Source organism: Corythoichthys intestinalis, chromosome 22, assembly GCF_030265065.1.
Source record: "Corythoichthys intestinalis isolate RoL2023-P3 chromosome 22, ASM3026506v1, whole genome shotgun sequence".
In the NCBI taxonomy this organism is placed as follows: domain Eukaryota; kingdom Metazoa; phylum Chordata; class Actinopteri; order Syngnathiformes; family Syngnathidae; genus Corythoichthys; species Corythoichthys intestinalis.
Window position 1 is genome coordinate 21,590,220 of NC_080416.1, and position 15,601 is coordinate 21,605,820.

The 15,601-nt window shown below is 37.1% G+C and overlaps 1 protein-coding gene across 22 annotated transcripts in view; it reads right to left on the bottom strand.

Annotated features, from left to right (window-relative positions):
- Positions 1-15,601, bottom strand: part of adgrb2 (adhesion G protein-coupled receptor B2) — a 288,153-nt gene that overhangs the window by 94,989 nt on the left and 177,563 nt on the right. For all 22 annotated transcript variants that reach the window (XR_009061842.1, XR_009061841.1, XM_057827325.1 and 19 more), the window contains one exon: positions 11,592-11,635. Coding sequence is in view for 20 of the 22 variants with exons in the window: in XM_057827325.1 (XP_057683308.1) it covers positions 11,592-11,635 (44 nt within the window). In the remaining 2 variants the exon portion in view is untranslated. The remainder of the gene's footprint in view (positions 1-11,591; positions 11,636-15,601) is intronic.

Below are 15,601 nucleotides of genomic sequence, written 5' to 3' on the forward strand. Positions count from 1 at the left end.
TTCCGAAATTCCCAAGTGAAGAGGAAATACTAATCTACATACTACAGAAATGTTGTACAACTGTCACATGATGATGTCATTGCTCCAAAGTAAAAATAACATAAAATATTGATCCTACTCTGCTTTACAATGGGTTATCCAGATGAAAAAAATAAAGGAAAAATCCATGTATATCCATGCAGTCCACCAATAGAAAGACGTCATTGCGCACACTAAATACGCTACTTTGTATTGATCCCGATGCTGCTGAAATTCATTAAAAGTACTCTTCTTGACAAAAGGCGGGAAAAAATCAGTCCTTAACAAGGATGTCAATGATCACGCTTGGAGAAGTTAAGTTACCATATGAGCATGTGCCACAAAGGACCGTTTTGATAAGTGAGGGAATGAGCGCGTGCACGTCTGAGACACCCTGCGGAGGCAGATCCCATGTAAGCCCTACTGGCCGACTCCCTCTTGATGCGCTGATTTGCTGTTTGACACACTTATGAGCCCTTCTGCTCAGTCAGATGGGAAAGTGGAGCAATCCCTAACAACCCGTCCACCCCTCCCGGCTGGCTACTACATGTCTGCAACTGCGTTTCACCATAAGTGTTTGCTAATGCAGAGAGTGTAGGAAGAGACAATATGGAGTGAGTGGTTAAAGGAAAAAAACCTTCAGGTTATATTGTATTATTATCATTATTATTTTAATTGTTTAGTATTTTTAAATTGGACTCATTTACTGTTAATTATTTCTTTAAAATTTTAATGTCAACTGTTGTTTGTCACAATATAGCTCATTAGTAACTTTTGATGATTTGGGGCTATATAACTAAACTTGACAAGAACCAAGGGCGTAGGCTTACATAAGGACTGTAGGGACATACCATACCAACTTTTCAGGATGCTAAAATTTTCCCTACCAAGTTTTAACCAACCTTATTTGCATATAATAATGACTTAGTTATATAGATCATTTTGTGTAATTTTGTCTTTCTAAATGCTGTAAGGATTAGGGTTGTTCCGATCATGTTTTTTTGATCCTGATCCGATCCCGATCGTTTTAGTTTGAGTATCTGCCGATCCCGATATTTCCTGATCCGATTGCTTTTTTTTGCTCCCGATTCAATTCCAATCATTCCCGATAATTTTTCCCGATCATATACATTTTGGCAATGCATTAAGAAAAAAAAAATGAATAAAACTCGGACGAAATATATACATTAAATATACAGTACATAAGTACTGTATTTGTTTATTATGACAATAAATCCTCAAGATGGCATTTACATTATTAACATTCTTTCTGTGAGGGGTATCCACGGATAGAAAGACTTGTGACTTTGTATATTGTGACTAAATATTGCCATCTAATGTATTTGTTGAGCTTTCAGTAAATGATACTGCAGCCATGCCCCAATGCATGATGGGAAGTGGAACCATGATGGGAAGTGGAACCATGACTGTGCGTCGTGCTACCAATGGATATCTTCTCTGATTTGGGAAATAACTTAAAGTGTTAAGACAAAGATCAATTGCCACCTTGCTTCCCCACATTGCTTCTCATGATATTTCTAATCATAGGGAGAGGGATTACAAGGCTTTAGCCAATTGATGAAAGGCTCCAAAGGCTGCCAAAATTCACTACTCATTTAGTGCTGCCTTTTATCTCTCTATATAGGTAAAACGGCGTCATTACAGATCAAGCGCGACAATGAGTGAGAGGGTCGTGCAGCACATACGTTAATTGCGTTAATTATTGTAACGTGACACATTATTAATAAATTAATTGCCGCCGTTATCGGGATATTTTGATAACCCTACCTTAAGCCTAAACTAAAGACTCTGGATGAGTGTAACATATTAAGTCTGTAATGTTAAATACAATTAGATTACGATTTAATTAAAACATATATATATATATATTAAAAAAAGGCATGGCCGATATTTTTTTTGCCGATTCCGAAACTTTGAAAATGACGTGATCAGACCCGATCGACCGGCATCTCTTGTAAGGATAGAATTGACCCTACGATTATTAAGTGGATTATTTTCATTATGTTAAGACTTACAGCATTTAGCTCTTTTCACTTGCTGAATTTGCTGGTCCATTTTTTCCCCTCAAATGCACATTTGATTGGCTGATGACTTGCATTTATTTAAAATGTTAATATTTTATATGAAGCCCGTGCAGACATTTGTTCAGATAATCATACATTAATCATAGTCGAGGTAAAAAGTATGTATCTAAGTATGTTAAAATAATTTATGTTCAGATATTGCAATTTCAATTTGCTAATAAAATCCAGAAATCTATTCTGGAAGTTTTCAAAATGTTTCTTTCGTAGTTTTTGAAAACAAAGGTCTGAATCGAAAAGTGTATCACCTGAACAATACACACGAAAGTTGGTATCAGTCAATGCAGATTTAATTTAGCATTTTAGCATTTAGCCTATCAATTAATTAGGTTCATATTCGTGACAAATTTAGCCCTGACCCCTGTTCACCCAATCCGTTTGGTCTTATTAATGTCCTGTTCCCAGCAAAAAGTGTTTATGCTGTTATACCGTCCCCACCAATGTCGAGACCAAACCGACGCCCTTGACTAGAACTGACTTCATACGGATCATTAGTTTCATTTCTTTATCATTATTTACTATACTTTATTATTTGCTATATTTGTCGAGCCAAGGTGTGATTTAACGATAGCGAAAAACTCACGTACACCACCCAAAAAAATTGTGATAATCCCTTCTCAATTTACTCACAAATCGATTTACTCAACCATAGTTAAAGCTGAGCCTGTTTAATCGAAAAAAACAACTGAAGTACTTGCAGGATGATTAATTCTGTTGTATGAATAGCATCAGGTGGAACGGCATTTAATCATTTTGCCTGTCCTTGTATGACACTGTCACTGAGTTGCTAAAGATTTGTAATTAGTGAACAGTTTTTTTTTTTTTTTTTTTTTAATAAATTGCATAATTTCCTTTTGCATCCTCAGATGATCTTTCACAGCACACTAGTATGCAACAGCACCCTGTTGGAAATCGATGCTCTAGAAGACTTTGGATCAGCCTGTAAGCGCAGCTATTGAGTAAATGCCAAGGCTAGAATTAATGTTCAGTTTTGTACAAACTTTATTGCATACTAAAACGATCCAATAATGTTTAGTTTGAGATGGTTATGACGGACACATTTTTGTGTAAGTCAATAAATTAAAGTATAATGCTGGGATATGTATTCACAATAATCAGGTAAATTCAGGTAAAATCTTAGCTGCAGGGAGAGCCAGGAAGAAAATAAGGTAAGCATACATTATTGCTGGTCCAACATTAATAAATGTACAGACTTATAACAGATATACGGCAGTGTATCAAATACTTGTTCTCCCCACTGTATATAGTCCCAGACAAAAGTCTTGTCGCTTATCCATTTTGTAGAAACAATTGCTAATAACCTGACTGTTTTGTGGCAAAAGATGGATTTTTCTGATGAATCCTCCATTGAATTACACCACAGTCGCCGCAAATATTGCAGGAGACCTACTGGAGCCCCCATGGATCTGAAATTCACTCAGAAAACAATGAAGTTTCGTGGTGACTAAATCATTGTCTGGGGTTACATCCAGTATGGGAGTGTGCGAGAGATCTGCAGGGCGGAAGGCAACATAAATAGTCTGAAATATCAAAAAATCTTAGCTGCCTCTTACATTCCTAACCATAAAAAGGGACAAATTCTGCAGCAGGATGGTGCTCCATCGCATACTTCAATCTCTACCTCAAAGTCCCTCAAGGCAAAGAAGATCAAGATCCTCCAGGACTGGCCAGCCCAGTCACCAGACATGAACATCATTGAGCATGTCTGGGGTAGGATGAAAGAGGAAGCATGGAAGATGAAACCCAAAAATGTTGATGAACTCTGGGAGACATGCAAGACTGCTTTCTTTGATGTTCCTGATGAGTTCATCAATTAATTGTATGAATCCTTGCTGAAACTCATGGATGCAGTCCTTCAAGCCCATGGAAGTCATACAAAATATTACATTTGAATCTCACAGCACCACTACTTAATTCGCTTATGTTATGTAACATATTTTTGTATTTGAAGTACATTTTTTGTTCAATTTTCACACTACTTTCTGTAGGTGACAAAACTTTTGTCTTGCCAAAATTTGACCTTTATATCTTCATTAAATGACAAATCTTTTTTCAGTGAAACAAAATATATTTTTGTACATTCAACATCATTTGGGAGGGTCTTAGCTTTCATATGAGCCATTTCTGAAACCAATTAAATAATTAAAGGTCAGGTTATTAGCAATTCTTCCTACAAAATGGATAAGCGACAAGATTTTTGTCAGGGACTGTATATATGGAATAGTTGATTACATGGCTTTGGATAAGTCCAAGGTGCATGTGACCCGCATGAGAACAAGCACCATAGAACATGGATGACTAGAATAAACATTAGTAAAGTAAAATATTAAAATGGAATTGCAACGGGGAGAACAAGATTAGTAGAATGAATCAATAAATGGGCTACCTATACTCCACACCCACACATTATATTTAGTTACCTTTCATTATCGCACACACACGTTTGCATCCATAAAGTATGTTTCATTTTACATACAGTATAAGGATGAATGTCGAAAATTTTTTGATAATATATATTTAAACTGTTTTCCCCTCCGTGTATAGAACATTGTATGGAAGCCTGCCTGTGGTCAATCATGTCAAAGTGAGGAAATTGCCACTAGTTGTGCTGCACAGGTCATTATTTCTCCATGGCAGTGACAGACGGTGAGGGCCCTGCTCGCGCTGCGGGTCTTTAACAGCTGATCCCAGATAAAACTGAAAAAACACTGCAGATTAGAAATAGGATTGAATTACCTCTGACCCTTCATATGCTGAATGTCATCCATTCATTTGCAGTGTGCATTACATTTGTCTCTAACGAACGGGAACTATTTTAAGCAGGCCATGCAATGAGATTGCTTAGCTGCCTGTAACACATTGCCATTCTGGCTTTGTCATTGGTTTAATTGCATGTTGCTTGGATGCTCACTAATCACCAGATGCGATGCAAAATGTAGAATGAAACATGGTCTGACAGAAAAAGGCATTTTATAGATAAGCCATATGTACATTAAAGACGGTAGCAACTGCAGGGATCATTTTATAACGCATTCTAAAGCATGAATGCAAAATATTGTTGTATGAAAGAAACATATAAGCATTTAAGCATAGGTTTGCTTACACTCATTCGTGGCTTTAGTTTGAACTAAAGGGTGAACCTAAGTTGAAAAGGCAAATCGGAAGAAAGGGCGGGGATGTGAGGATAAGAATTGAACAGACGGAGTGGGCATATGGGCATGTTTAGGGCAAAAATAAATAAATAAACATACGTACAAATAAAAATTTGAACTATGAAAACAAAGCATTAGCAAACAGTGGAAACGCAGAACAAAATTCCAGTGACTAAATCAGATCAATTGTTAGACTTTTGAGATAATGTACAAATTGAGAAGCAAACCATAAAACAAATTCATGATTTTGCCTTTTCTTGTTTTTACTTGAATATCATTATACTGCATAGGCTTGTGCAGGCTGCAGAGTTTTGACTTTTGGGGCAGGGGGGGCACATGTTGATGACCCCAAAATGCAGTGTCAGCAATAAAATCAACTTACAAGAATGTTTATAATAATAAGTTGACAATGAGCATTTTTTTGTTTCATATCATTCTTGAGGGGAATTCTAAATCAGGCTGCTTAGACAATACTTTTTTCGCCAAGATCGTCATTCATTGAATATGGTACGCCCTCCGGTGTCGTGCCAATGTAGTTACCCCAGTCAAAAATTGTATCCCCTGGGCGGAGCCATATGGAGGTAGGTTTGTGTGTTTATTATTCAATCAAAAAAAAAAGGTTGCTTCAATAAAAAAAAGTTTCTTCAATCAAAATATATATTTTCAATCAAAAAAGTCGCTACAATCAAAAAACTATTGTGTTTGAATACAAAAATAAATTTGAAACAAAAAAATGCATCTGAAAGCTACTTTTTTCTTTTTTTTCTTTTTTTTTTTGATTGGAACACTTTTTTTATTTAAGTGATGTTGATTTGTGTTTGGGCCACATTTTGGCTAGGATACTGTTTTCTTTATTATTCAATCAAAAATTAGTTGCTTCAAAAAATATATATTTTCTAAAATAAAAATCACTTCAATCAAAAAAAAAAAAGAAATATTTCAATCATGGAAAAGGTTTTTGAATGTGGAAAAAAATATTTGAAAAATTTGCATTTAAACACTTAATTTTTCATTGAAAAAGTTTTCTTTGATTGAAGCTGTCCTTTTTGTGTTTGGGCCATATTATGAGTAGGACAATTGTGTCTAAATCTTAATCCCAAAAGAAGTTGCTTCAATTAAAAAAAAAAAAAAAAAAAAAAAAAAAAAATCTTTTTAATCAAAGAAAAAAAAAAACATTTGAAAAATAAAATTGCCCTCCCCTATTTTTTTTTTTTTTTTTGGGGGGGGGGGGATTATATGCAAAGCAAATAAGTTGCTAGTCACACCCATTATAAAATATAGTTTTTGTTTATTTCATTCATTTTTGTTGCAGTTTTATTGCTTTACAACCTTTACATGTATAGGAAAGTCAATTACACGCAATGACACTTTTCGGCCACTAGGGGGGCCTGGCCCCCCTTAAAATCCACTTATGTTATACTGCCCAAGAGGATGTAATGCTGTGGCTGATGAATTTATACTCTCCGTTCTGCAAACATATTCTGTCAGTTCCTTGCAAACATTTTTGGATGCTCGCTACACTGCACCTTGTTTGAGCTTGTCAGGTTGATGGACATTTGTTCCACCTTTCCACTTAATATTCTGTTTGACTTCGATCTCATAGTGTTTGCAAATGTATTTTGACTGCAGCTGTGATCCGGATAAGGATAGCCTGGTGGAATTGCAGTTGTCTCTTATCCTCTACTGGCCTGTCATGTTCTTTGGTCAAATGGGAGCATTTAACAACTAGAAAAACAAATGAGGTATTTAAAGTAGAGGAGCTTTTTAGAATAGTTATGTCGTCTTCTTTGAAAAAAAGAAACTGATGACTTGATATCTGGCTGCATGCAAAAATCAAAATAATGAGTATTTACTGGGGCAAAAGATCAATGTTGCTATTTTAAAAAAGCACATCTACAATCACTATATTGGCCAGTTTGACTGAAATAAATGCTCTTTATCAGTTGTAACTAACGCTTCAACAACTAATCGATTAATTTGATTAAAATCAATTAAGAAATTAGTTGGCAGCGAATTTGAAAATGAATTTTCCTTGTTTGTGTGTAATGTGAGGCTGTGTGCACACACCAGTGATTAGAGCAAGAGAGAGAGAGTTCACTGCTACACTCAGGTTGGGTTGCTAGATCAATAATATTACGAAGTGTCAAGAGTTCGATACAGTGTGCCTCTGTCTGAGGTCAGTAAATGGAGCCAATTGTATTGTTTATATTCTTTGTTAATGAGACATAACTACTTAGCACAGAGCACCAAGATAGTTAGTGATTATGCTAATCTGTGTCTTAAGTGTCCGTTTGTAATGTGTTTTGGAGAATCGTATTAGCATTTGTCTTATTGTTTAACCCTTTCACACCAAACGTGTCGGCGGCGACATGTTTACGCATATCATCTTTGAAGCCTCGGCACTCTGTAATTACGTCACCCAAGTGCTGCTGGTTGCTCTCATTTGAAAGTGCGGAAGTTGATGTCCACTTTGATTTGTAGTCAATCAACCAAGTAAAACGGGAGATAATGTAATTTGAGTTTTATAGTTTTATTGAACTCATAAATATACATAAAACGCTGCATGGACCATGTGTTTACCTCTATATTTCCATCATTTCTCGTCCTTTTTCAAAACCAAAAGTAGCACGAAAGTACATATCCCAAGAGCCATTGTGAGGTCAAGAAGGACAAACCTAATTTGAACATTTTTAATAAATTGCTGAGCAAGACGCCAACTAAGGAAAGGGAGGCATGCGAAGCGAGCGACGGCCAGTTGGATTGAGCGAGCGACTTTGAAATGTGCGGGGAAAAAAAATCGAAAACTAAATTTAGCGCAAGCTAATGCATTATTTCATTAACTCAAGGGAGAAGATGAGCCGTATTTGTCGTTGTTTTCCTCGGATGAGTCGGCATCTCGGCGAGTACACATGACAGCGGCGGGCAAACGGCGGAAGAGTAGGCTGTGTGACGTTGTATGTGACATAGCTCCGTGAACTGTTCAAGAAGAAACTTTATTGAGTCGCATGCCATAAAAAATTTAACTGAACTACTTGACAATATTTTTGAAAACTTTTTCAATAGTATATTTAATTAATTTATTCACTATGAATCTTTTCAATTTGTTGTGATGTGTGTTTCAGAAGCTTGATTGCATGTACATATATACTTTTGATAAGGTGATAGGTAAGCCTGAACGATATATCGTTTAAACATCGCCATCGCGATGTGCGTGCGCGCAATAGTCCCATCGCAAGCACGTGCGATAGTTTTTCTTTTTTTTTTTGATCCACATACGCTTCACTTTCTGGTCTGCGCACAGCCTCCTACCCTCCCTCTCCCAGCCTTTTGATCCTCTCAGTTACTGCGGCACAACGATGGCTTTTATCTGGCCAAAGAAGCAGACTTCGCACGGGCATCTGTCAATCATCGTTTAACTTGTTAAACAGTTGCAAGGAAGCCGCGCTGGAGTGAATGTGTGTACTTTGGGGACGTTGGAGACATTTAAATGCCAGAAGTGATCATGAGGAGTTTGAAATTTCTACATGACACTTCAACGGTCACAGCTAAAGAAGATAAACAGAAGCATTTAATAAAGCCAAGCATTTATCTGCTACGGTACTTTATTCTTGTTAAAAAATGATTTGGTTGGACATTTATGTTTAAAACTTATCATAATTATGACATTTTAAGTGCTTAAAAACCATTTATTTATATACATTTTTTAAATATCTTTGGGGGGAAAAGTGAGAAAAAAAACATGTCTTATATGTATCTCTTTCCAATGCTAAATCTGAATAAATACATTGGGCACTAAAAACACACAAAAAAAAAAAAAAAAAATGGGGGGGGGGGGGGGCGCTACTTCTTGGTTTTTCACTTATCGCGGCAGGTTCTGGTCCCCATTAACTGCGAAAAACAAGGGATGACTCTACACTGTGGTGATGGTGAGTCATCTAAAGTCTTTCCAAACAGCTATTTAAGTCATCTTGTGAAAATTTCTTGAAAAAAATATATATACATTTTTTTTTAATATCGCAATATATCGCAAACCCCCAAAAAATTGCAGCAATAGTTTTTTCCAATATCGTTCAGGCCTAGTGATAGGTACAATACCTAACCTCAAAAAGAGATATCCTCCAAACCCTTTTGTGTTAGATGATATATACTGTGTATATGTGTATGTATATATATATATATATATATATATATATATATATATATATATATATATATATATATATATATATATATATATATATATATATATATATATATATATATATATATATATACATACACATACATATATATATATATATATATATATATATATATATATATATATATATATATATATATTTTTTTTTTTCCCTCACACCCTGTGCTGTATATGACCTGTTTTGACCATAGTATGTGTAAGGCCAAAAACGCCTATGACCCTACCAGCAATTTGTGTTGAATTGTCTAACATAAAACTATTCAATCTGTTTATCCTAACAAGTTGAATAAATATTATCAAGCTTCAAAACGGTTGGTCGAGCATGTTTGGTTGTCAATGGGACATCAACATTACGAATTTTGAAAAAAGATTTTGGGATTTTGTTGTCTTTTGGCTCCAAAATGTTGATTATAATTGGTCAGTGAAGAAAACAACAGTTTGGACATGAAGTTCAAGGTGTCCTAAAAAAAGGAACCAAACCCGGCCAATTTGAACATTTTTTTCTTTGAAATATAAAGGCAACATCAAAGGCATGCAAATTCGCTTAAAATAGGCTTACGTGTTAAAGAGTTCATGATAAAGTTGTTTTATCTGTTTTTATAAACAAACCACACACATAAACCCATCCATATAACAGTTTAGAGTTTCCTTTCAACACAAACCACCCATTAAAACTAAACTGTCATACAAGAGAGTGTGCTTCAAAATTGGATTTGGACTATATTTAAACAACTGTTTGATAGAGAAAATTGATTCATTACAGTCTGCGTCCTCCTCATTCAATTTTGTTGTTTAGTTTGGATAAAGAAAATTAATGAGTCATTGACACAATTTATATCAGCGCTTTGCCCACAAGACAAAAAAATCTCAATTGCCAGCACTTTTTTTTCTTTTTATTTGAATGAACAGGACTTTTGCCTGATTTGTGTACCGAATTTTTTTTTTTTATGTTTTATACTCAGAACCTTTATTAAAAACTTTAAGAAGTTTTATGTACCTAAAACTGTACAGTTGTACACTACAGTTAAGTCAAGAAGCTGTAATAAAATATTATTTTTGAAGGAAATATACAGTACATCCATTTGGTCATCAATGTTACAATATGCCTAAAACTTCAAGTTAAATTGTGAAGGTATTGAAAAAGTGACATTTGTCCAACTAATAAATTAATAATGTGATTAATCGTCTGATTAATCGGTTATTAAAAAAAAAAAAAAAGAATAATAATTAGTTCCAGCCCTAGTTGAAACAAAAAGCCCTTACAAGTTGCATCTGAAATGACTGTCTTGCTCAAGCCTTTATGGAATAATGGAGAGTGGAAAGCCCTCTTTGAATGAAGTGTAAATGTCATCTTATGAAGACTTTGTGATCTGATTAAAAGTCGCTGCTGTTTCTTTTAACAAGAAAGTCGAGCAAGGCTCACAACAACTAGGAAACATTTGATCAGTTAGAAGGTCAACGGTGACCGAAGCACATGGAGTAAAGCATTAAAATGCATTACGAAATGTGCAGCATACGAATGATGAAATCTCTTAAGTAAACACTCAATTTTAGTGGCAGAAACGTAACAATGCATGTTCTAACACATGCATAGAAAAGGTGAAACTTACTAAGATTGACATGACTGTTACTGTTAGTGAGAACATTGAAATGGGTTAGTGAAAAATTACAACATTCATTGTGCTGGTTCGCTTAAATAATAATAATGGACCAGCATGCAGTGTGGCCTACATATGCAAATGAATGGGAAAACAAACAGTGATGGGACAGGACCGCATTGCTCAATCCAAACCAACAATCCACAAGGAAAGAGGAAATACTACATGAATATATTCTGAGTAAATTAAATTGTGGAAGCAAGAGCATTGGTCCACTGAGGCAATCTGATCCAAGCTACTTTTGAACTAGTCACAGGGAGGTTGGTGTTCACTTTAACTAGGTCATTTAATTAACATGAACAGACAATGGAGGGAACATCGTTAGACTGGTCTCACTTCATTAATAAAACAAATCTGACTGGACACCAGCACGGAATGGGACTCAACTGTGGCGTACGCATATGGAGATGAGGTTAGAAATAATTCAGGAAAAACTCACGGGTTGCCGTAGTCCCACACTACACACTGAGCGTCGGCTGTACCCTGCAACAAAAGTTAGGGAGAGTATCGGTTAATGCCATTGCAGAGATTTAAGCTTTTTGCCTGAGGATAAAGATTGAAACACAGTAAAACATGGGATTTGGTATTGAAGGAATTCGGCCCCCCCGGCCAGCCGCGGGAACGGTGACAACCGAACGGAAATGGTGCTCCGCTGAAACCGCTCCCGCGAGGAGCCAGTGGGGTCCAATATTCCACGCGTTCACTCCCATGTTAACCCTTTGTACTGACTCCATGTTCCAGAAGTTTGAAGAAGGCTCACTTCGAAAACAGGTTGACAATTTATTTGTCAACAATGGTCAGAAACAAGGCAAAAACAGACGACGGAGGGACCCTGCTGGATCCAAAACAAGGCTCAGTGTCCAGTCTTTTTGAAAGCTGCAGTGGAGTGAGCCGGGTCGAAGGTGTGGCTGGGTGTTGTCTTGGGATCATCCCTCTGTGGCCGGTTTTGGGCGGTTAAGTTCGTGTGTCATCCTCCGTGGCTGGGACGTGGTTGCCACAGCGACCGATGCCGGTCTTGATGTCCCAAGCACCCGCTGTCAACTTGTTATCCTGGCTGGACGAGATGCTACTTGTTTTAGGAGAGAGCGCCCAGGGCTTTGTCCTGGAATGGCCGGGAAAACTGATTGTGAGAGTTGGTACGACAATCTTGCTCGTGACGCACATGTTGGGCTTCTGTGAGAAGATGGGTTGTGTATCTATTCTGTTTCTTTTCATTAAACTATGGTGTAAGTGCCATTTATTTTATATTAGGTGTGTTAGAGTAGTACAAACAGTCCTACAGTACATATGAGAAATGATACTATTCGCTGATTGATTGTATTACGTGTGTTAGAGGAATGCAAACAGACGGTGCCTACGAGAAACGATACCATCTTTTTCATTCCCCTTCATGAGCCACAACAGGGCTGATAAGGTGATTCCCTTTAATGTGTCAAAGGGCATGGAGTGAAGTCTGCCTAAACTATTATTAGACTTCTTGTGATTTTGAATTGTTTCTTTAAAAGTTTTATGATTACTATGATTGTCTGTAGAGCCTTTTGGGTCTGTTTGGTGATGTGGAGAAAAAAAAATTGACTTTACTTGACATGAACTCAGAAGAACATCCCAAGAGTCACCAGTCAGGTCTATTCAAAATTTCTCTTTGCATTCACTTTTTTTTTCTTTTAATGAAATGTCAATTCATGTTCTGTCACTTGTCGATGAAAGATTTACATTTTCCTTCAGAGTGAGTGAGAAAAAGTTATAAAACCAACATCAGATACAAAAGTTGATAAATACCCCAAACACAGATGAAGACATTTTTAGTTTCATAGTCACTCATGTCAAACTTTTCTTAATGATTTAAACATAGCCAGAAGCTGAACATTCACATTTGAAACGCTCTAAAGCGTTGACAAATTTCTAAATGGCATATTATGTGAAACAACTCCATAATACCGGGTTGTCGTGGCAATCATAGAGCTGCTAATGCGGTTATTAGAAGGCAATTTAGTTCCAAAATGACAAGTACCTAAAAAGCATTTTAGGGTGATGTGAAGGAAAAGAGCATTGTGATTGCAAAAAAAAAAAGTCACCAAGACCTGGGTTGATTCAATTAGTAAATCCATCACAAGATCGATAACTTCAATTATCTCATCCAAATTTGTTCTAGTGGTGATCACTGGATTGATTATTGCACTACACTGTCCATGGCTCATTACTTTGGAGCAGTATTGCAACTGTAAAGAGGCCAAATTTAGTTTTGCTGTAACCTGACTTTTTTTTACAGTTTACATTAGAAAGCGACTATGAGAAACAAGATCAACAATCCAGCTGTTAGTTCAGCCATTTTCTCTCAGTGCGAGTACATAGGATAATGTGTGCTTGTTCACTCAATTGTGACGTTATAGCAATTTGCCTTTGGGCTCCCCCTTTTGGTAAATTGTATTAGAGCATTATTCTCGAGCTGTTGAGGACTCATTTAACCAGTATTCATTAATTAAACGGAGAGACCTCCACAAAGTTTGCTGGAGACGGAGAGTGTAGTTTATGAGTAAAGATGTAAACTACAAATCAATATCACCTTCTTTGGAAAAAAGTTGACAACAGACTTCCATGAACAAGAGAATCAGGGAGCCTCGACACAGGCTGGACTCATCAAAACAGAAGGATGCAAGATTTATGAGCGGCTAGGCGACCTGGAATGATGGATGACAACGCTTTGGCTCGCATGCGAACTGCCGTCACCGACATCAGACATTGCGTGGTGTGTATTGGAGAGCCGAGCTGTGTGTTAGTATTCTGCCATCAATCAGTGCTCATCATTCCTGACTATGCACCACAGCATAGTGACAGCAGCATACTCCCACAATGCAGATGTGTTGCATCTGCTTGCTTGACGTCCCACAAAAAACAGCAGTGGTTGTTTGATTCAAACAGCTTCGTGAAGGTTTTCTCCACCTTAGCCGCTATCTTCTTCATCTTCTCAGAAAAGCAGCAATAACACACATGTGGTTTGCTGTCTACCTGAATATTGATGATGAATATCTTACACTAATCAGATGAGCTGCAAAGGACTGTTTGGGGAAGCCAGTAAAGCTTTCGACTTGGAGGATGAATTTTGATGAAAGCAAACCAGATTAAAGTTCAATTACTTAACCTGGCTGCTGAGCAGGGGGAGCCCTGTGGAATGACAGGATGAAGGATGTGAGGAGTAAAAGGTGAGGGGTATAACATTTGGCATCGTCTAGAGGTTCACTCTCAGGACACTTTGATTTTTGGCCTCCTCCTTCTTAGTTACCATTTAAATCACACACTCACATTTAGGTAGGAGGCAACCAGGGACTGAACTGACCGGTAAAAGATCACCTTTTAGAAAGGACATGACCTCTCCTTTGAGAATGAAGCCTGGGGCAGCTGCTGTCTAGGCCCAGCTTCAGCAGCTGCCTGTTTCTACTTTTGGCCAAGGTTAACACCAAATGTACTACAGCTGAGGAACATGGCCACACTCCCTGTTCAACATCAGGAGAATAACATCTGCGGTCAAGTTACCTCCTAAGTTGAAGGATCGTGTAGAAAATTACATGAAAAAAACATCACTTCCATACAGCGATATGGAAACGTTTGAGCATACGTACAGTGGAATGAAAAAGTATCTGCAGCTTTTGAAATTTCTCTCATTTTGCCATAAAATCACCATCAAATATGGTCTGATCTTTGTCAAAATCACACAGATGAAAAAACAGTGTCTGCTTTAACTAAAACCACCCAAACATTTACAGGTTTTCATATTTTAATCAGGATAGTATGCAAACAATGACAGAAAAGGGAGAAATAAGTAAATGAACCATAACATTTAATATTTTGTGGCCCCACTTTGACAGCAATAACAGAAGCTTCCTGTAGCTGTAGATCAGTCTGGCACATCCATCAGGACTAATCTTGGCCCATTTTTCACTACAAAACTACTGTAGTTTAGTTAGATTCCTGGGATGTCTGGCATCAATTGCTGTCTTTAGCCCATGCCATAGCATCTAAATGGGGTTCAAGCCTGGACTTTGACTCATCAAGACCCTGAGCAGCAAAAAAGCCCCAAATCATGATGCTACATCCACCATGCTTCTCGGTGGGGATGAGGTGCTGATGTTGGTGAGCTGTTCCATTTTTCCTCCATACATGACGTCATGTGTTACTCCCAAACAATTCAACTTTAGTTTCATCAGTCCACAAAAATATTTTGCCAAAACCTCTGTGTAGTGTCCAAGTGCCTTTTTGGGAACATTACATTAGCAACAATGCTTTTTTTAGACAGCAGTGGCTTCCTCCTTGGAGTCCTCCCATGAGCACCATTCTTGGCTATAGTTTTACATATGGTTGATGTGTGCACAGAGATATTGACTGTGCCAGTGATTTCTTTAAGTCTTTAGCAGAGACTCAAGGTTTCTTTTTTATCTCTTTGAGTATTCTGCG